This window comes from Nothoprocta perdicaria, unplaced genomic scaffold (assembly GCF_003342845.1).
Source record: "Nothoprocta perdicaria isolate Ctin4 unplaced genomic scaffold, notPer1 scaffold_244, whole genome shotgun sequence".
NCBI classification, from domain to species: domain Eukaryota; kingdom Metazoa; phylum Chordata; class Aves; order Tinamiformes; family Tinamidae; genus Nothoprocta; species Nothoprocta perdicaria.
In genome coordinates this window covers 998,911-1,021,698 of record NW_020455471.1, presented here as the reverse complement: position 1 = coordinate 1,021,698, position 22,788 = coordinate 998,911, and the positions used below count along the sequence as shown (strand labels likewise).

At 44.7% G+C, this 22,788-nt stretch overlaps 1 protein-coding gene across 1 annotated transcript; it reads right to left on the bottom strand.

Annotated features, from left to right (window-relative positions):
- Positions 1-1,120: 1,120 nt before the first annotated feature.
- TMPRSS6 (transmembrane serine protease 6) lies at positions 1,121-18,577 on the bottom strand. Its single transcript, XM_026039885.1, has 17 exons — positions 18,378-18,577; positions 18,051-18,193; positions 17,803-17,870; positions 16,352-16,533; positions 12,820-12,861; positions 11,647-11,851; positions 11,142-11,278; positions 10,450-10,562; positions 9,864-9,973; positions 8,668-8,813; positions 7,628-7,726; positions 5,245-5,358; positions 4,916-5,032; positions 3,973-4,141; positions 2,689-2,960; positions 1,994-2,130; positions 1,121-1,279 (listed from the first exon to the last, which is right to left on the bottom strand). The coding sequence occupies exons 1-17, from the start codon at positions 18,532-18,534 to the stop codon at positions 1,121-1,123; spliced, it is 2,370 nt and encodes a 789-aa protein (XP_025895670.1). The 5' UTR covers positions 18,535-18,577.
- Between the last annotated feature and the right edge of the window lie 4,211 nt (positions 18,578-22,788).

The following is a 22,788-nucleotide window of genomic DNA, read 5'->3' as shown; positions in this document are numbered from 1 at the left end:
ATCTAGCTGATGCATTGATCCTACTGTGTCTGGGACATAGCTGCAGTGGTTGTGGTGCCTCCTTTGCCAGTTTCCGGTGTTGGAAAACTCCAGAATTGGAGTTTGCTCAAAAAAAGATCCAAACACCATGAGAACTTGTAACAGAGAAAAGCAAAGCAGAATAAAACAATAATAAAAAAAAATTATTTCTAATTCCAGAGAGTGGCTCATTATATATATACATATAGTATGGGTTTATGTATGTATATATGTTTGTGTATCTCTAGTAAAAACAAAACAAAACAAAAAACCCCAAATGACAGCTGTCACTATCTAAAGCACTGCATCCTTAGCCTTCTCCCTCGCCTCTTAGGCTGGCTGACCAAGCAGATGAGATTTCATGTTAGAGGTATTTAGCAGGGCACAGGGAAGTAGATAGAAGGCTTCTCAAATGGTTTTTACTGAACTTTGCCTGAAGGAGTTCAGCAGCAGCGGCAGAGCCTGAATGTTATTTCAGCAGGGAAGCAGGGACACATGTTTGGAAATATGATGCTGGCCTCGTGCCTAGGAGTCAGTGAGATGTGAAAAAAAAAATGTCGTCTGGTTAGCTGATCAGCTAAGAAAAAAAGCAATTAGGGAGATGGGAGAGGAGGAGTAATGGGAGGGGCTGGAGGAAGAAGGATGAACAGCAGGAAGGAAGAGGGAGGCAGATGATTGATTTCACAGTTACTGGAATCTCTATCAGTCACATCTTCTTTCAGAAAATGTTTCAGCATAAGATTGTGGTTGAAATCACATGGTTCATGGAAAGTTCATTTCTCCTTATTCTTCTACTCAGACACTCTATCAGCTTGGGACACTTGCTGTTCCCCCCTCCCTCCAATTGCTTTGAATGTCTGGCCTAAAAATACCTTACGATGCTCCCTGGGAAAACACTGAGAGATAGGAGGGTCTGCTTGCTTCCTTTCACCATCATCTCCTCTACAGGCTTTCTTCTACCATACTCAGATGAGCATTTCAGGTCTGACAAAGTCCCACACAAAATTTCTCTCTCTCTGTCTCTGAGAGAGAAGTGAGCAAGGTCAGGAACAAGCGCCATATAAGCATAGGTCTGGTGGGGAAAGGCAGGGATGGACTTTTCTCAGCTCATGGTTTGTTTCATCCAGCCCAGCACTTGGGTGACTCTGGTGTATACTCCATAGTAATTTGGACGTGCGCATCCCATTCCCCAGCTCACCAAACCAGCCAGAAACCACCTGCCGCTGGGCTCCTTGCAGGCTAGTGGACCGCCAGAATCACCCTAGAGAAAGGGAAATAAAAATAGGATTATGGTGATCTGCCAACTTCTCCTGCTGGATCATTGCACTGCCTTTGAAACACGATACTTAATTTTCTGCACCCCCTTTTCTCATGTCTGGGACATCTTCAACATCCCTTAGATATGTGGCAAAGTCTTCTACAGAAATAAAACTAACCCATTATATTAGCGCATTCCTTGAGCATGTAAATTCCTCTCCATTAACCCAACTCCCAGGAATTTCTCTGCTTTGTTGTTCACTTCTGCCCCATGTGACACATTTCCAGGCTGTCCAAATATTTGCAGAGTAAAGAGGGTGATGGAATTAAACTGGATGACTGAAGGGAGGGTAGTCAGAAGAATTACTTGGGCTTAATTTTAATGAGGGAACACAGGGATTCCTGTTTTTGACAGTTATTGATGAAGATAAGGAGAGAAAGGACTGGTGTAGACAGGCAGATTATTTGGGGTGGGGAGGGGGGATATAAAGAGATGAGAATGAGTCCAGATGAGAAAAGAAGCCTAAGTGCATTTGCAGCCTGAGTGAGTCAGGCACTTTAGCAATGGTGGCCGTAGCTGCACGGGTCAGATAGCCTGGGCTTGTGACCTGAGGGGTAAAAGTCTTCTCACTCTCATTTCAGACTGGAGTACATTTGGGAGACTGGGGACACACCCCACTACTGCTAGATGACCTTGATCCCACAACTCCTCTGTCACCTGGCAGGCATCTTTCTTGCCCTTGTGGTACCCAGCACAGAGCATCCTGGGAGAAATCATGTAGTGATAGGCCTCATTGCAGATGTCCTGCTGGATGAGCTGCACATCAACCTTCTGCAACATGTTGCTGATGTGGCCTGTGGGAGGGGGAAAGGTAGAACATCAAGAGTACCACAGGTGGATGATGGAGCTTCCCGACACTTCCCATAAGCCCCCAGATCATACCTATCCATTCTGAATKCCCTTAGTATCAGTCCCTGCCTTTCAGCAGAGCGCTTAACTTGCATGCCCTTTGCAATCTTTCTTCCTTGAGAGGGAAAATGTGGGAACAGCTTGTTTGGGGAAAAGTGGGAGCCCGCATGTCTGTGTAGGCATGGGACTGGGCTTTGGTGCTAGGACTCTTCCAYGCAGCAGTCTTGACTGAACAGCCCTACAAGTCCTGCAGAGCTGTTGGACCTCTGGATGAGGGAACACATGTGTTCTCATATAGCTTCCCAGACTCTCACACCTCTGAATGATATCTCTAGTTCCTGAACAGCTAGATAAGGCCAACCTGTCAACTGACATCAAAGATGGCAAAGGAGACATGATGGTTCTGTGGTGAGTAGAAACCTTTTCTGCCTACCCTACATGTGAACTTATGTTTCCACCTTGGCTGTGTTATAGGAGATCCCAAGCACAGACCCTACACCTACCGCCCTCCTTGATGGCTCCCCAGCCAGTGATCCAGCAATGAAGTCCAGGCTCAAAGAGATGGGAGGGGGCAGGCAAGCAGATGGGCTGGATGAAGGGTGAGCTGATTACAGGATGGTCCAGCTGGAGCAGGGCYACATCATAATCATGGCTGTCCTCCTCATAATAAGGGTGGAGGAATAGACGGTTCACCTTGAAGGACACCTCTGTGTGACTGGTGGCATTTTGTAAAAACTTGCCCAAATAAACAGTCCAGATGGAGGGGGAAGCCAATCTGTCAGGTGCAACAGAGAAAACAACTTATCACTCGAGCAAATCATGATGGTAGAGCCTGGTGACTTCTGTTATGATCCTTTGAAGATATCTAATATGTGTCTGATATCTACTGTGGATGATCTGTTCCCTCGAAGGAAACGTTTTTTATTTGGCTACTGATTTTAAGAAACATGTTGAGACATCTCTTTGATGCCTTGACATGCCTGTCGAGTGCGACTGACTTGGCAGGCACTCACACATTYACATCTGGTTATTTTCTTCAGCAGGATGAAATGTATATCTAGGTTAGACAAACAAGTGAGGAATGACTATGACAGGGCAGAGAACAAGGATCGAGCAGGGTAAGCGAAAATGCAAGGACATGAATGGGAACATGGGGAAGAGAAACAAAATCTGTAAAACTTCTAAGAGACAGTGAAGCAGGAAAAGCACCTCTGAGAGGAGGACATTGAAAGGTAAGGCAGCCTCTGGCAGATGCAGGGGCTAAAACTAGGGACAACTCTAAAATCAACACTTCAGATTTTTCTTGTGTCATATGAGGGACATATTTATGGTAGTAGCAGAGAGAAACTTGCCCTGGGTCAGACCAGGATGAAGCAGCAGAGAGCTCATTTTGGACACAGAGTCTGGTCCAACTTCTGTCTTACACAGGCTGTGCTTTCTCCCACACTGCTTACTCTAGATGAAAAACAAAACAAAAAACCAAACCAACCAACCAACTAAAAAACCTCAAACCTTTCTGCTCATTTTGACTATCTCCTGTTCTATTTCCAAACTCTCCTTCAGGATTTACCTTCAGCCTGTCACTGTCTTCTATTGGCTTGGTCCTTCCAAGACTGTTGCTGTTCTGCTTCTCTTTCTTCCCCCTATTTCTTATCTCTCAACCCACCTACATTCTGTTCCTGACACATCCACAAAACACATACACATAAACATGCAATATCTAGCAGGGCTTTGCTAGTTTCATCCACTTGCATTAAAACCCTCCAAACTTTCCCTTCTCCATTTACCTTTCTTCCTGGAAGCAGTGTGCAGCTGAGATTACCCAGCGGTCAGCAATGAGTGTTCCCCCACAAATGTGGTGTCCCCGAACTTGCAGGCTGGCTTGCCACGGCCATTCCCCTTCCACAGAATCAGCACCACCTACAATCCTGCTGAGAGGGGCTTGCAGCCCACAGTCTGAGGAGAAGGAGACACAGCAGGTATTTAAGGGAACATGGTATGTTGTGCCTGCCATTCCTTTGCTGCTTAACTGACTGGGGTGTTCAAGCTCCACACGCTTAAGCCCTTGTCTCACCCAGCCAGCAGTTGCTTTACATACTGTCCAGGAAAGTTCTAGTGAACAATCCCTSCAAGTGAATATCCCAGCTGATGCCAGCACAACCTCTTCCTGCCTTCCAGTGCCAACAGCAATTTCAGTTTGCAGATGCTTTAATGGCAGTACCCTGTGTGTACTAATCCTGTCCTGTCAGGAGAAAAGTCACAAATATTCCCTTTCACTGCCTCCTGACACTCCACAAATACCAAGCAGGGCAATGAAAACAAACTCTTCCCCTGCCTGTACCATCCAGTCAAGAGTGATTTCCCTGGCTGAGGCATTGTAGAATGGCACTGTTTCACATAAGTCAGCAAAGTGGTCCAACAAGCAGCCTGTGGGCAGGACCTGGCCTGTGAAACACTTCTGGCCTAATGCCTCTGCCTGAAGGAAATGGGGAGCAGCTGAACAAAAAGAAGATAATTCCTCCTCACAGCTCAGCAAAGATTGCTGGCTTGCTACTGCTGCTGCCACCATGGTAAAATGGGGCAATGTGGCATCATGAGGCTGGGATCGAGGGAAGAGGCTGGAACAGGGGAGGGACGGTGCTTGTGCTGGGGTGGCAGGAGGAAGAGAGTGTGGCTTGTACCCGTGTGGCATCCTGAACCTGCTTGACTGATGTGTGATTATTTCCTCACCGCACTGCTTCTCATCAGACAGGTCTTTGCAGTCCACAGTGGTATCACACAGAGGGTTGGGTTTCTTCACACACGTTCCATCTTCACAGCGATAGGTAAAAGGTCCGCAGGGAACTCCTGGAAAGGTGAAGGGGAGCCAAAATGAAAGGAGAGTGGAAGGTTATAGATGCATCCAAAGGCCTTTAAGTGATATAAAAAAAGGCCACACAGAGCTTGGGGGAATACTACAGGGAATTTCCTGAGGAAGGTTAGYCAGCTACAGATATATTCAGAAAGAATATTGTGAGCAGACTGTGAGCCTGTCAACACCAGCACTGTCCTTTCCCTACCTTTATTGCACTGCTCTTCATCACTCCCATTGACACAGTCCGGCTGGTGATTGCAGACCTTGCTGAACTCAATGCAAGTGCTGTCCTCCCGGCACTGGAACTTTGCAGAGCACACTGTATGGACAGAAATACCTCAGAGTGAGACATATAAGGCAAAGCTGCATCTTCTTTCCTGTAACTCAATGGTACGGAACATTTGGCTAGTGCAGGAAAAATCTAGTGGTGGGGTGGGCTAGATGATCTCTAAAGGTCCCTTCTAACCATTAGGGTTCTAAGATTCTATGATTCTGTGAAAAGAACTTCTAAATCTCTTGCTTTGCCAATTCGTTCCTGACCTGAGATGCGAAGAGCAGATGTCAGTAAAACAGTAGGGCTAGATTCCCATCTTAGACCTTCCTTTGTGATGTCTATCTACACTAAAGGCCACCTCTTTCCAAAAAAAATCTTTTCAACCTTCAACCTATATTATAATCTTAGGATTCATTCTGTCAGCTTAATATGCTACTATGGGTTCTCTGGTCTRCGGAAATTGTCAGCATGCAGGCCCTCAGTTTGAAAGAGCTGTAAGGCAATATCACCCAGCTCAAGTCCCTGCTGTGAACACAGCTAATTCCTTTTTTCTACTTCTCTCAGGCTCACTTAGTTCAGAGTCCTGTTCCTATTACTTGCCTTTATGCAGGCTATGCTCAGATCTATCAAATCTCTACTGCTTTCCTGTGAGTCTCCTTAAACAGTTTACAAAACACATGACAATGGCTAAGGAGGTCACTCTGTAAACTCTGGCTACAGCATGTAGAATTTAAGTGCCTGATTTGAAGGACATGTTTACAACACACAAGGTACTTGCAGGTGGGAGACCTGTAAAGTAGCACTAGGAAGAATGGGGACTCCAGTACCAGATATACAGATTCTAGCTGATGTCAGGGCCCTAAGTGCGCAAACAAGCTCTGCGGACTCTTGCTCTGCTTCATAAAAGCCAGCTTTGATAAGATGCAGCTGTGTCATCTTGAAATAGACTGCCGTGATAAAAGCAGTGAGGAGGAAAAGCCTGGTCCTTTTTACTCAAGAGCTGCATTTAATTTCAGATCCTTGTTACCGGTCCTTACCTGAGGCATATTGTAGGCATGCCTATGCTCTGCATTATATCTTGCTGATCCTGACTTGCCTTGCTGACTTTACTACTTTGTTTGACTTTTGATCTGCCTCATCACTATGGACTTGTCTTGCAGTCACTGGACTTTTGGCTGACTCTGATTACCATCATTGGACCTGCTTTGCTTACCTTGAAGTTTTAGTAGTTGCTGGAGAAGGAAAGGAACATATGGTGCCTATCAGTCACAGAATTTGATGCTTGATTGTAATTTTTTGTGTCAGGAAATGTCTTCTTGCTTTATGTTTGTGGGTATATATGTGCAACACTAAATAATTGGCCAAGATGTCCCTGGCCTCATCTTACTACAATGATTTTTTTTTTTTTTAATAATTAGTGTGAGGATTAGTGTAAAGACACACAAAAGTATGCGGCAATGTGAATACTGATTATGAATTCAGGGACTGCGCCATACAGACATGAAATGAATAATCAGGGAAGTAACAGAGGCAAGAATATAAGAACTAAAGGAAGTTGTGATGTGATAAGAGGGATCTTACCGATATGCATAAAAGTCTGATGGGAGGGAGTTAAGGAAACTGAGCCAGGCTGTTTTCAATTGTATAAAATGACAGAATGAGAAGCAATGAACACAAAAGCTGAAATATAGGAAATTCAATTTAAATATAAGATTTTTTTTTTCAAAGTGGGCATTGTCAAACATTTGAATAGGCTTCCYGGAGAGATTGTGAAGTCTCCATTTTTTGAGATATTCAAAATATAACTGGCCTTGGCCTAAGTATCCTGCTCCATATGCCCCTGCTTTGAGCAGGGGCATGGATRAGACAACCCTTTGGAGGTGCCTTCCAACTTTAGTGGTTCTGTGGTTCTGTGAAACATCTCATAGTTGAAGCACTGAATTAAGATGGACGAGCAGATGGATTTGGGTGTTGGTAGGCAAAATGGGAGAGCTGGGGACTATGACACCAGGGGGGGCTGTAGGCCAGGGCTGTGCTTCAGTGTGAGGCTTAGGAAAGAAAAGCAGAACTTGGAGGGGACAATTTGGGCTTTAGGGGTTCAGGAGTTTCTCCAGTGGAATAATCTGTTTCCAGGAGAAACTAGCCTTTCTGCTCTGGCAGGAGCAGGCTGAAGCTACTTGGTAGTGGGATGAGGCTGTTACGAGTGCAGACGTTTCAGCTTCCAGAGGTATTTCGGGCTGTGCTCAGACTACCTGAACCTTCAAGGAACGTTGTGTCCTTTTGCGACCAAGAACTGCCAAAGTGGGGAAATTACCACAGTTTCTCTCATCCAGTCCATTGGGGCAATCTTTGATTCCGTCACAGGCAGGGACACACAAGCCATTCACAGAACACAGGAACTCCTCAGGACAGGCTGTAAAACCACAAACGAATGATTAGTCCCCATGACTGGAAACCTCCTTGAAGCAAAGCACTGTGACTTGAAAGTGGAGCGYGAAGCTACACACCTCCCTAACCACATGTGTGCCATAGCAGCATGCGCATGACACTCACCAAACTCCCCAAATTTTGCCACATCCCCCACTCTGCATAATATCAAAAAGAAACTGGTCTGTACAACACTGCAAGGGCAGTTTCCCTGTTTCCCAGCATATCCATGGACAAGATCCCAAACGAACATCAACCTAGCATGGTATGCCTCTGCTTTAGCCCTGAGTGCGGTGGCAAAACTGGAACAGGTTCTTTTGGAGCTGCTACTGAAACCCTGTTAGGGTTTTGAAGGATTTGTCAGACACATGTCACCAGGTGCATGTATACAGTGACTGGTATGCATTACAGACACCTCTTAAGAGAAAGACTGAGAAACCTTGGAGAGAAAGACTGTGGGTATGCCCTTGCGTGTGTACATACATAAGTGTGTGTGTCTTTGTTTGTATCTCACTGGTACRATTTCCAAGGTGAGCAGGAAATAGCTCTAAGGGCTTTTATAACTGAAACAAAAGCCGCTTGAAGTCAGAGATGTCTCACTGAGCCCCCAAGGCCATTACTGCAGATGCAGAGGTGAGCCTGTAAGTAGTTCTTTGATTCTGGCCTTGGAGCCCGGATGCTCTTGAGAACACGAGGCAGGGCCAYGTGTGCAGAAGCAGCTTCATGTATGAAATACCTTTTTGGGGGAGGTGAGAGATAAGTGGTATGTGCTTCACTGTGCTAGGAGCATGAAGGGCAGTCAGGACCAAGGACTCACAGGATGTGTCTTGTGTTTCTCCAAACAAAAGCCAAGAGTACAAGTGGTTGCTGGTAATTGTCTGGATCCTCCCCACCACACTGAAGGACCGAAAGGCAGTTTGGACTTACGGTCTGATTGGTTATACAGACTGTAGGCAGCTTGTACCCCAGGGCCCGTTAAGGAGATCTGAGAGGTGAAGGTGATGGTGATGCCAGCAGAGGACGTGACAGGAATCCGTTCTGCATAGGCTTGCAGGGTCCGCAGGCCACACAATCTGACAAGCAAACACAGTCATGATGCCCCAGGCAGCAAGGAAGAAAGACAGCTGAAAAGCGGAGCTAAGTGCTCTTCTGAAGCTAAGGGAGCTGTGACTGGCTTGTGGGGAGGGACCACACAGGTCAGGGGCAAGTAGGCAAAGCAAAACATCTTCAGTACAGAATGAAATTATGAGGGAGAAATGGGAAAAGGCTGTGGCCTTTCAAACCCTATCRGCACATGGGAGAGCTGGTGTTGGTCTTGTTCTGCCAGTCTATATCTTAGTGAMTGAGCAAACTTAGTCTGAGAAGAGAGTAATTCTGGTGAATTAAGCTAGGGACTGGCATAAAATGACCAACAAAGCAGTGTTAGGAAGCTCCAGAGACAGAAATAGGAATGAAAAAAAAATCTGTGACACATGAATGCTGTGATAAAATTGCTTGCAGAGAGACAGGAAAATATCAAACAACTAGAATGGCAGGGGACAGTAGGACAGAATCAGTCACCATATTCAGGCCTGAAGAACTAGACAAAACCATGTACCATGCCCCAACTCTGCTTTCAGGTCATATGTGAGTCACAGTGACCCTTCATCTTTTGAGAGTTTCCCCCTTTCTGGGCAAGCACTGAGTTCAGGCTGCACAAATCAATTGAGTTCTTAGAGTTATCTCCTTTAAGTCATAATCTAGAAACTGTAGTGTGACAGTTTAAGAGAAGTGCAAGGAGAGAAAATGCAAAAATCCTAAGCGAGGGAAACAGTGCTCGGTAGTTTATAGATTAGACCCATGAGAGGAAAAGCAGTTATTGCTACAGAAGCAGTGGAGATAAGGTTAATGAGATGGGTTTTACAGCAAAGGGTAGCTCAAGGCAAATCTCTAAGAAATGTGTTCACAGCAGAGCTTGTGAACCAGGGAGGCTGAAAAACAAGTAGAAAAGCAAGAGTCACCAGCAGAAAGAGTTGGCACTAGGTGATGGGATCTCCTTTTTCAGAGCAAAGGATCTGCAGAGATTTGATCCCTGCTCCTAGAGTTGGGAAACGAGTGACAGGAACCAGAACTTCAGCACACACCTTCTATTTTGAATTATCCACTGGCCTTGGGTACAGGGCAGGTCATACTTCTGTCTGCTGAGTGCATAGGCATCAAACCACAGGGTGACCCCATAGTCAAGAGATGGGACCTGCAAGAGAGGGCATGCAGAAGAGATGGGAGGTGAGTCCTGTGAATTCTGCAGCCCGGTAGAGGCAAAATAAATGGGTAGCATATATATGAAGGGGAAGCTGCCAATTCACATGTGGCAGTCAAGAAGGAAGCATTATCCAAACATCCAAACTAGAACCATGCCATAGTCCAGGGCAGTTGCTGCTGCTCTTAAAACATGGTAATTTCTAGTAATTGCGTTCTGTCTTGAAGAACTCCAATAGAGTTGAAATTTCAGATTCCTCCTCAACTACAGCATCTCTGCTCTGGCATGCAGTACTAAATTCCTTTCAGTAACATTCACTGTGGGAAGTCTAGGCTGGTTGCCACCCCCTGCTTGCATTTTATGACCTTCTCAACAAAAGTGATGGCTAAATGCTGGGCCCTYCTTTACGGGGGGGAGGACTGCATGGGTTTCAGGAAAGAATGGATGCTCCTGTGAGAGCTGGTTCTTACCGTCAAGTGCCATGTGCAATGCGTGTTGGGTGAATAGTAACTCGGATAATGTGGTGTGCCAATCTTCCCCTGTACCTTCAGGCCTTCCCGTAGGGTTATATTCATTTTGCAGGCTGTAAATACAGACATTCAAAGACCTACTGCCTGTAATCTCAACCTCAGCCTAGGAATACCATGTCCCCATCCCCTTTTAGGAGAGGAGAAAGAAAACTGTAATACCTTATGTTAAATTAAAGGTCAATTGGATGTTTCACCATCCCCCTACAAAAGACCACTTCAACCTGGCAAGACTTTCAGCATCCTCCTCTCCATCAGCGCAGGATGGTAATAGTGTACTTTACTGCTTTAGAATCTCCCACTGAACTGACATTTACCTGTTAGTGGAGCTAGATGTGCTGTCCAGACCACAGCTGGTCTGTCCATGCATAAGAACCTGGCATTGTTCCTGAGATATTATGATCACTCATGTTTTGCTCATCAAAGCTTGGTCTGTAGGGCCTTGTGCTTGACACTAATGAATCCAAGCCGAGGAGCAAATTTGAACCTTCTTTTTATTGATCATCTCTACCCTTGCAATCTTGAATGAATTCTGCCCCTAATGGTGACGCAGCATCTATAGAAGTAACGATAATTATAAGAGATAAGCTGTCTCCTTCCTCTGTCTATTGCCCTTTTTCTTCAGATTTCATCACCTTTGAGGGGCACAGCCTGTGCAGAGAGGATGAAGGAGTCACAATAGCTGTACATGGCTTTCTTCCACACAATAGACATAACTGAGCCTGATGAAAGGACTTCCACAACAGGCTCCTGTCGGCTACAGCCATAGATTCTGAGGGGAAAGAGAGAGCAAAAGAGTGAGAAAAGGGAGCAAAGTGAGTAAGGATAGCAACAAACAAAAAGAGAGMGAATCACAAGAAGGGGACAAGGGGAAGATGTGTTATTCAAAGAACATGCCTGTTGTGAGACACTAACTGAATCAAATCAAGGGCTAGCAGAGAGACAACTTGTGTTGCTGTAATCTATCAAACAACAGGACTGTCTCTGTGATATCCCACATCAGTGATTCAGCTCATCAGTGCAGGTTGTGCATCAAAGAGAATTTCCTCTGAAGTACTTTAACACCTTCCCCTGCTGTGGTGTGTCATGCCATCCTGCCTGGCTTCCCCACYGTGCTCACTCTGATCAGGAGCTACCTACGAGGTGATGAGGTGTTTCTCCAGAGGCCCCGCTGCATCATACATAGCCAAGCGATCCCTGCACTCTGGAAGAGTCCACTCCAGGCGTAGCTTGATCATGTAACCCTTGAGGACATGGAGATGCCAAAGACAACTAGAGGCCAGGTAGTCAGGACCTTCCAGCTTTAAGACGTCATCTTCCTGGAGATAGCTATATCTATAACAACCTGAATCCCATAGGGAAAAAAAGAGGGAAACAAAGAAATTGGACTTAGACCTCAGGGTGAAGTGAACTGAAAGGAGGACAGTGTAGTGGTGGTGGTGGTTAGGTAAATTCAGTTATGGGATTGGCTTTTAGGATATCAGTGTGAACCTGATTTTAGGGTTAAGATGAGTCATTCCAGTGAGCTCAGGATACTTTCACATTTGTTCTTAGTGATCCCAGTTGTCTCTTACTGGTGCCTCAATTATTCTCTGTGAGAACTGTTCCCTCTCCCTTGGTTAAGTTCATATTGCTTCAGTCTTTTGATATTAGCATAACGCATTTATCTTCTGCTTGCTCTATTTTCCTTTTCCTTAGCCTCTTCTCACCCCCTCATATACATTCCTCCTTTGCATTCCCCTTATCTGTTTTCCAGATCTCAGCAGGTTTCCAGCCCAGGATTGTTGCATGAAAGTCAGTTTAAATGTGAGTTTCCAATAGTGTATTTAATGGAAGATGCCAGCTATAGTACTCAAAACACTGCCTGAAACTGTCTGAAGCATCTTGAACATCAAAAAGACATAGACTCGTAAACAATTTAAACTACATCCAGGGCACAGCCATGCAGGGAAATGCCCATCTGGCTCAATAGGTTTGCTTGGGCTATGGAATTGGTATTGTTGTTTGACAAGGTTAATAAGAACAGCCATAAGACTTTATAAAGGTGACTAGACAGGCCCTGGGAGTTGGTATCTCTCACAGTGGGGTGTTACAGAGAGCAGAGGTGTCAGAATGCAGCATACCAGCATCTAACTGCTTTATGTGGCTATATTTAGATGTGGCCATAGGTGGTTTTGCCAGTATACAGAACTGATGCTTCCTTGTTGCTCTTCTCATCCCCCTTCCCAGGGCTTATGACTCCAGGAAGCCAATAAACCTTCTGCCTCTATAGATCTCCCTCCCACAAAGAAACAAAAGGAAAACATAGCCTACCCAGAGTGGATTTCAGGACTATTATGTCTTTCACACTGGATTCTGTTAAAAAGGGAATATATAAAGATAAACAAAAGAGAAAAAGAAAAAAGAAATCAAGAAAAAAGAAATCAAGAAAATGTGGTAGTATGTTAGCACAGCAGATGATGACTCTCTTCCTAAATATACCGATCCCATATAACTGTGACATGGAGCATTCTTCAAGAGCTTCTGAGCTTTCAGGGTCCTATTTTAGTCATGTCTTCTTCACTCTGTGTCACTGGGAAATCTTTCTGGCATTTCTCCCAAGTCTAACATTTTTGATACATGATTTCCAACATGTCACAGTCCTTTCCCCCTTTTTTTTTTCCTTTCTTGCTCATTTCATGGTGCCTTCCTCACCATCCCAGAAGGAATAGCCATATCCATTCTCTATAAGCCACACCAAAGGGGCACAACCTCACTTTCTAGAAAGAAGACTAGCTATCCTGAGAGGTGACTGTTCCACCTTACTCTCCTCTTCYTGGAAAAAGAGCACACATCCTTTCTGGTCAATGGAGAAGGGCTGACATCTAAAGAAAGTCCTTTCCTATGATGTTCCTTGGTTTTGCATCACACTATGTGAAAGGGTCTCCTGAGGGAAGAAACTTCTGAAAAGAAGTACAGGGAAGCTTAGGATCAGTCTGCAGATTTGGTACAGTAAGTGGGTATGCCAATAAGTAGTTTAAATGCAGTGGGGAGCCAGGAGTGGGGAATAAAGAATGTGCATATACTCTTTGGGTTCACATAATACTTACTGGAGGAAAAAAAAAAAAAAAAAAAGGAAGTGAGGAGAGAGAGAAAGGGGGAAGAGGAATTCTTGATAGAGTGAAGGTGGTCTCTTGTGATGATGACAAGTTGATGAAACAACTACCTCGAAGGAGGTTGTAGTGAGGAGTCAGTCTCTTCTCCAAAATAACTACTGATGGGACAAGAAGAAATGGCGGTCTGAACTCAATCACTAAGTTGATCTCGTATCCCAAATGAAAAAAAAAAAAAAAAAAAAAAAGGAAGTGAGGAGAGAGAGAAAGGGGGAAGAGGAATTCTTGATAGAGTGAAGGTGGTCTCTTGTGATGATGACAAGTTGATGAAACAACTACCTCGAAGGAGGTTGTAGTGAGGAGTCAGTCTCTTCTCCAAAATAACTACTGATGGGACAAGAAGAAATGGCATCAAATTGTGCCAGGGAAGGTTCAGGTTAGATATTTGCGAAAAAATCTACATAAAAYGAGTGGTGAAGCATTGGAACAGACTGCCCAGAGTAGAAACGTCTAGATGAGGCACTTAGTCACATGGTTAATAGCATGGTGGTGATGGGTTTACATGTAGACTTGAAGATCTTAAAGGTTTTTTCCAATCAAGTGATTCTGTGAAATCATAGAGCCCAGCTTTGGAGGAGAAAAATTRAGAGACAGCCCTCAACAACAAATGCAAATCTGTACAAAATAGAGCTCCTGGGTGGAYAGCCCTTTTAGGAGAGTTGTGCCTTGCTCATCCTCACAGCTGAACTGAAAGCAGGCAGATATGAGGTACTAATGGAAATAACTGCCAAAATAGAAGCCACCACAAGGTCAGCTGAGTGTGAAAATTGCTGTTGGGGCCTTGCCTAGTTCAGGGGGTTGGTCTTTCATAGCTCTTGAACAGAGCTTGCAGTTCTGTGGGGAGAACTGAATAGTTTTGTTATGATAAAAGCAAATGTTGTGGAAAGGGTGAGCCTTCGGACATAATGCAGGCACTTAAAGAGTCTCCTCTTGTGCAAGGTGTGCTGAGATGCTGTTAATATTTGTATCTGTATCTCAGTTATGAAACTGAGTTCTGGTAATAAAGAAGAGTGAAGCCCTGAAGTTCAGTGGGAGAAAGAGGAAGATAGTTTTCTGGTGCAAATGTAGCAGTTAGGAAAACCAAAGCACTGGAGAAGTTTAAAAATGTTCCTATATCAGTCTGTTCTCAGACTGTGTTTAGGCATGCTGCTGAGACTCAATATTTAAGAGCTAAGTGGGTTAGCAAATGAGTCTGTCAGATAACGAAGTGCTAATGACTTGTCATTACCTTGCGATGTTTTCACTCCTATTTTACACAGAAAATGAAGCCAGGGTTAAGTCACTTGCTTCAGGTCATCATAGCCCAGCAGTATAAGAGCTTTTGGCTTCAGCCACAGCTGCTAGACTCTGCTCCTGACTGGAGAGGGAAGCAGAAAGGTCTAGGGAAAGCAGAGGAGCTGAAGAAACTACAAGTGGGTGTTAATTATAAAACAGAAARAGTTGTGGTCTGCTCATGTAAATCTACCTGAAATTTATAAAAGAAAAGAAACAGATGCCAAGGGAATAAAATAGAACTGACAACAGCTAGAAGAGTAGCACCMTAAACTTCTTTTTTCTTCTTTTTTTTCCCCCTCCAGATTACATTCTGAACTGAGTAAATAAAGGGAAAAAGCAGGATGGGGTGATTTGGAAACATTTATCATGTTGTCTTACAATATTTTTCTTAAAAAAAGTTGATTTAAATTGGCTGAGCATAAGGCATGTTACACTGGAAATAACTCACAATTAGAAGAAAATGASTAATAGTGACTGTGGGAGGAGAGGGCTTCATGGGAAGCTAATGCAGATCCACAATAAGATATAATATGAGGATGTGAATGAGGGAATGAATATCATTTGAAGGAAATCAAATTTTCTTTGAAGGCACCAAAAAAAGCACATCACCAAATCAAAACAATTGAAATGTGGATGGAAAAGTTAAAGAAAATATAGGTGGATATATTAAAATGAGATTCATCTTAGAAAAATGCAAGATAACTTTCCTGGGGAAAGAAACTTGGAAATGAGAGACCTAAGGGGAGAGAACAAACACAGTATATTTAAGACCTGTGTGATTTGTGGCTCTGTACAGTKGCAGTTAAGTCTCCTTGTAAATACTAAATCCAAATTCCACTGAACTTTGATGCATTAAGTACAGACATAACTCTTAGTCCTTGATCTAACACCCATTTTAGGACACTTCTGTAAAGATGTCTTTTTAAACAGTCTATGATTCACTTTGGGCAGGAATAAATAATCCTTGTGGTAACTAGTGGTGACTTAAGTATGTTGCCTTTATTGTTATCACAGTTAAGTAGACTGGAATAATCTCCCAAAGGAAACCAAGAAATCTAATTGCTTTCTATTTTTGAACTGATATGATCAAAGTCATGACCAGGGTAAGTAATAACTACACAGAAACCAAACATGAAGAGCGAGAAAGAAAAGSAAAACATCACCTAGCTAGTCATGGTTAGTGGTATCTCAAATAATCTTTAATCTTTTTGAGACAAGGATGCTGTTTGTCAAACTTCACTGSTACTCATTGAGGAATAAATGTGCAATTCTCTCTCTTGTTCCTCAAATCTTCCCTGTCCTCTTCAATATACCCTTCACAAATCACTTCTGGCCTCTTTTCACAACCTCCTTCAGCACTTTATAAGCCTCAGCCCATTTCTGACTACTCAGGCTGCAGCTGAGCATCTGGTACTTACCCAGCAGAACCAGGGAGTCAGGATTGACCTTGTACTCTGCCTGGTAGGACAGGCTGCCCGAGCTGTTGAAACTAGCGGTGAGTTCTTGTCGAAGTGTTGCATTTACCCTCTCAGCAGTTATCTTTTGCTGATTCTCAGGGATTAAAAGGGCAAGCCAGAAGAAGAAGGTCAGAGCCCCTTCCCTAACAGAGAAATAGCACGTTAAGTATCTTCCCCCCCCCCCCCCACTGCAAGTGAATGTAACATCCCCAAGAATCACTGGAGTGACAAAGCCCAGAGATAACCTCCTACTCTCTGTTTATCCACAAAGCAAGCATAGCTGTGTGAGCTCCCCAGTACACTGGACCAGCAGCCATGACCCAGAGGAATCACTGTGAGTAGGACAGAAGAGCCGTTGTGTCCATAGTGCTCGTTAATAGTAAGTCCCTCAGGGGAGAAAGCCATTTTGTGCCACCTGTCTTTAGTGATTATCACAGGTGTTCAGATTTGTATGATAATTAATTCAGGACTGGTCGAATGAATATGCTTCAGGTAGAAATGACATGTGGTCAAGGGTTGAAATTAAACACTCAAGGCTTCATTGTCTCACCTTCCAATGGTGACAAGTGGATGATTTACAGCTCAGTACCTTACCACAAGCCATTAATGCTGGGCAGGGTCAAGCTGCGGGAGACCAGACTGTGAAAGGTCTGTTCTATCAGCTGGCAGGGAAAATTTGCTGGGGGAGGGGGGAAGAGATGTTGAAGCAAAGATTTTTTTTTTTTTTTTTTTAAGTGAGATACTAGAGAAAATTTCCAAGTGAAAATTTTTCCCCAGTTTAAGATGGAGTTAAACCAAATTAAGATATTCTATAGCTGAAGGATAAGTACAGGGTTATAGTTTTCCATGGAAAGATCAGAACCAATTGAATAGGTCAGCTGGAAGTTGTTTGCACTTTCCTGAAATGGTGTGATGACCTGCAAAGCTGAACATCTGTCCTATTTCACTGTTACCATGTTCTAAAGCAGACTATGCTTCTTGTCTGGAACACATTTGCCACAGTGCATTCCTGCCTCTCTCTTCTGGAGCTTAGTATCAGCCATAAAAATGATTTTCTTGAATTAGAGAAATTAATTTCCAAGTACTTAATTTCTATTGAGAGCTACAAGTAGACATTTTCAGTTTTGCCTAATCACTTATTTTGAACTTTTGCCTCTAGGGGGGAAAAAAAAACCAACAACACCTCTTAGTTTTGGCTTTTCATCTTGTCCATAAATGAATATGAACATCAAAACATTCACAGGACTCATGCCGTACCCACTCTGGTTCTGGACTGCACAGCCTGGCCTATTGCTCATGATGGGGACTGCAGCAGTTTGCTGCAGCAGTGGCCATAGATTTCAGCTGAACAACAGTACGAGACTGGGAGTTTTCACATGTGAACAACCAAGAAGACTGTGGGTGCTACTCACCCAAAGGCATAGACTGTGCTTGAGTTGTAATATCGTCCCAGCTCTGTGGCACCAACCAGTTCCTTCAGCTGTAACAAGAATGTCATCTGATAAMTATCAAATGATGTTACAGTAACAAAGAACCTATAGGAACTGTTTTTCAGCCCTCTTGCTGTACAGACCCACCAAGTCTGTCACTTGGATGAGCATACCTGATTCCTTCCACCTTCTACTCACTGAACTGCCTCTGCTTGTGAAATTGCTCTCACCATCTTTTGAAGCTTAGCTGACTCCATCCAGAAGGCTCTGGACTCTGACCGCCCGAGTTCTGGGGTGTACTGGCGATTGAGAACTTGGAGGCTGCCAGAGTAAAGGTGCAGGATGGCCGTTTCTGGGTGCCGTGGCCTGTAGTCTGCCAATAGAAGACACTGCAAGATTACCTTATTGATACGAAAAAAAAAAAGAGAGGTTTACCCCTATGTATGTATCTGTAATGCTCACCCAGAGTCAATAATGCTCTTTTGGCTATGTGCTGGGCATTGTCTTTACTAAATCCCATCCTTCCTGCGCAAGGACAAAATGCATTAAACAGTTACCTAGGAAATACCATGTTGCTGTGGCAGTTCCAGCCAGCAATAGAAAGGCGATGCAGAGGGGCACATAGCGGAGGTAGTCACGAGAGTTAGTCTCAGATTCATCCTTTGAGAGGGTGTTGGCATCTTCCTCCTGTTCCTCAGCCTCCATCAGGGGCATCTAGTGACACAGCACACAGGATCAAGCTAGGTTTTCTGCATGCCATTACATCCCTTGTTGGAAGTGCTCTGCTACGTGCGGACTCCTCTCCCAGGACCTGTAGCCTCACGTTGTCTCTATGCTAAGCGCCAAAAGTTTTCCTCAGCGCCACGGTGAATAAAACTTTAATCCAATGGGAGACAGGCTTCTAAGACACTGTCCTGCCTGCCTCTACCTCTACCTCCTGGAAAAACTTTCAACTTCCAAAGACATCTCCCAGTTTTCCATTAACTCTCTCCAAATTCAAATGAGTGCAATAATGAATTTCTCTAGGGATTGGAGTGTTGTTCTCCCTGGCTGGAAACRTTTTAAAAGTGATATTTTATTGACCTAGAGATAAACACAAAAGAAAATCCTTGACCTCAAGTGGACGTACAAGTTGCATACARCAGGTCCAGCCGGGGAGCCTACAGTTGCACTCTGCGTTCTGTGCCCTTTTGCTCCTCATCCTCAAAAGTAAACAAACTGTGGTATTTGCACAAGAGCATGTGTCCCAGGGTTAAGCCCACTCTGGCACAGACTCACTCGATGTGAAAGTTAGTGAAAAGCTTTCTAACAACCTGTACCCTCCTCTCTTTGTGCTGTGGGACATCTGTCTCCCTTTGCCCTTCTTCCCCAGGCTGGCTGGCCCCRTATTGTCAGCCCCAGGCTCTGAAGGCAAGAAACACCATTTCCTAAGAAAGTCGTGTTCATCTCAGTTACTACTCAGCTACCTTCTCTCTCCCTTTCTCCGTGGTCATCTATTGCCTTCAAATTTCTCAGTTGCCAACAATGGCACTGGGTGTGTCCATGACTGGAGGGGGAAGGGATGTGAATACATCCATATGGGAGGGCACAGAGGTCTTGGGGAATGCCCGTGCGTTGTGTGTATGTGCCTGTGAGCATGCCAGGTGGTGTGTGAGCGTGCTGATGGGAATGCACGAGGGAGGCTTGTGGCAGACGTGGGGATAGGAAAGGGTCCCACACCCATTTCAGCCTGCCTGAGTGCCTCAGATTGTACACAGGGCAGGGCAAATGGCTTCTCAATCTCCTTGCTTTTCACCAGTTACTGAGCATGATCCTCACACCCTCCAGGTTGCCTTGCAACACAGAAATGCTTGCAGAATGTAAGCACCAAGCAAAACCAGAAACAACAACAAGCAGCTTAGCTAACAGTGGCATCAAGATAAACAGTGGTACAGCTGCTTGCACTATTGCACACTTCCAGAGAGACACATTGTACAAACAGACCTAACATGGATTGCCCTCACTTTCTCCTTACGTGGGGGTAGTCCTTTCTGTAGGTCCCCTGCAAGGGTCTTCTCCCCACTGAACCAGGCACAGCAGTCCAAGAAAGGCAGGCTACTTCTCCACTATCATATCCCTTCAGAAACAGAAGATATAAGCAAAGAACCACAAACCAAAGGGTGGGGGCTTGGAGGGCAGGAAACAACAGTAGAAGAACCTCTCTTTGTTAGAATATTTAATTGTAARCTCAGAGGTTTCCCTCAGATCTCCAGACCTACCTCTGAAATCTGCTGCTGCCTGTGAGGCCAGTCCCTCCCCCAACAAGTTGGCTCACACACACATGAGGAAAAGGAGGGAGGATATTTTTTTACCTAAGATCAAGGTCTCCTCAGATCAATAATCTGATGTCATGTCCCTTCAGGTCAACCTTTGTCTTGCACCGTCCTGCACAAAAGGTCAGCACACCCTCTACAATTGTATTATTTTTTTCCCCAGTGCAGTCTTCTCTGGCTTGCAGGRGTGAAGATCTGCAGGCTCTACAGAGAAGATCCTGGAAAACTTCAGATTAGGAGCATCTCCAGCTGTGTAGAGAAGGCAGGAGGCTGGTGCAGATAGGCTGCATTATCTTCTTCAGGGAACAGAGAGTTGCTCAGCAACCATTGTATTTCTTAGTTACCCTCCTTGGTCCCACTGGAGGGAGAGGCAAAATGTAGAGTGTGGACAGGCAGATTTCCCCAGCATGGGAATGGAACAAACTCTGGCTGACTGGTAGATTGCACGAAGAAGGAAAGATGCCAGCAGTCTAGTTACTGCAGCTGTAGAATGGGTGAAGACAAGGTGTGTGGCATCTCTCAGGGCTGACCTTCAAGACTCTCTCTGTTATCCTTGCGCTTCTTGCCASCCAGTCTCCTGAGTTGTTCTGGATTCTCCAGTCTTACTCACACTTCTCCTTACTCCTTCATGCAACATTGGATTTTTTCTAGTCCCAGGTTCCCCCCACATACGTTGCCTGTACAACCTTCTGCTTACAGTCCCACAGCTCTGCACATTCCCGCTGTCTTTTCACAGAAAGCAACCCTCTCTACCTAGAGCAAATAGAGTTATTCTGTCAATAAGTGCTGGGGAGGAAGGAGGGATTGTCCCTTTAGCTGGTGGGAATGACCTAGGGCTGAGTTCATTTGGGCCAGGGYTCTTTCAAGCTCATTTTTTCGGCTGAGCAAGGATAGCCATTTCCGCTCTGTCRCTGATTCAGATTTAGTCTGCCACTGTGTGGAGATCAAAAGTCATTTATATATTGGTCTTGTGTTGGATTCTAGTAGATAAGCATTAAAATTGGATGAAAGGCTGTGTTTGACTGGATGTGCCAGTGTGGATATCCCAACTAGCCTATATATGGGAGATATGCAGTGACAAAAAGAAATGCCTTCGGAACTGTCCAATACGTTTCAYAGAATCACAGATTCCTTAAGGTTGGAAGGGATCATCTAGTCCAACCCTCCTGCACACACAGGGTCACCTGTGGCATGTGGCCACATGATTATGTCCAAGTGGGTTTGTATGATCTCCAGAGAAGGAGACTCCACAACCTCTCTTGGCAGCCTGTTCCAGTGCTCTGTCACTCTCACTGTTAAGATATTTTTCCTGAAGTTCCTGCAGAACTTTTGGTGCTTCAGTTTGTGGCTGTTTCCTTTAGTTCTRTCAGTGGCCACCACTGAAAAGAGGCCAGCCCCATCCTCTTCACTGCCTCCCTTGAGGTATTTATACACACTGATCAGGTTCCCCCTCAGCCTTCTCTTCAGGCTGAACAGGCCCAGCTCTCTCAGCCTTTGCTCATAGGGCAGAAGTTCCAGGCCTCTGAACATCCTCGTAGTCCTGCGCTGGACCATCTCCAGCAGCTCCAGATCCCTCTTCTACTGGGGAGCCCAGAACTGGACATAGTGCTCTAGATGTGGCCTCATCAGGGCTGTGTACAGGGGGATGATCACCTCCCTCGACCTGCTGGAGACACTCTTCTTAATGCTCCCCAGGATCCCATTGGCCTTCTTGGCCATGAGGGCACACTTCTGCCTCATGGTCAGCTTGTTGTCCACCAAGATGTCCAGGTCCTTCTCTACAGAGCTGTTCTGCAGAAGGTCGGCCCCCAGCCTGTTCTGGTGTCTGGAGTTATTCGTCCCCAAGTGCAGGACCTTGCACTTGCCCTTTTTGAACTTCATGAGSTTTTTCACTGCCCAATTGTCCAGTCTGTCCAGCCCTTTGGGGTATCAGCTGCTCCTCCCAGCTGCTGCTGATGGTATCATCAGCAAACTTGCTGAGGGGGCACTTCGTCCCTTCATCCAGGTCATCGATGAATAAATTGAACAGGACTGGACCGAAGACTGACCCCTGGGGGACGCCGCTAACTACAGGCCTCCAACAGGCCTCTATGCCACTGATCACCACCCTCTGAGCTCTGCTATGCAGCTCATCTCAATCCACCTCACYGTCCACTCATCTATCCCAGAGCTTGCCCAGGAGGATGTTGTGAGGGACGGTGTCAAAAGCCTTGCTAATCATAGAATCATTTAAAAGACTAAATTTTATTTAATAAAAAATAGTCACTTAAAGCTAGAATTCCCCCAGACAATTGAGAACTGTCTGTTACTTGTCTATGTTTATATGTTATATGTTTATATTTATGTATGTTATATGTTTATATTTATACATGTTACCAGCATTTTATTGTGAATTCTTGCTGCAATTAGCAATTGAGGGTAATTCCTGATGCCAGAGATTTTTTTTTTTTAAACCCATCTTTCCTCAAAAGAAGCATCCTCTTTTATTGCTGGTTCAGCAGAATGCAAAATAAAGAATCTCAATCTGATCTATCTAAGCAAGCATACCACATCTATCACCACAGTCTTTTAAATCAGACATGGACCCAAAACCTTGATCAAATCTGATTTCATAGGAATTTCTTTACTACAAGCACCCCTTAACTTTCCACTTATC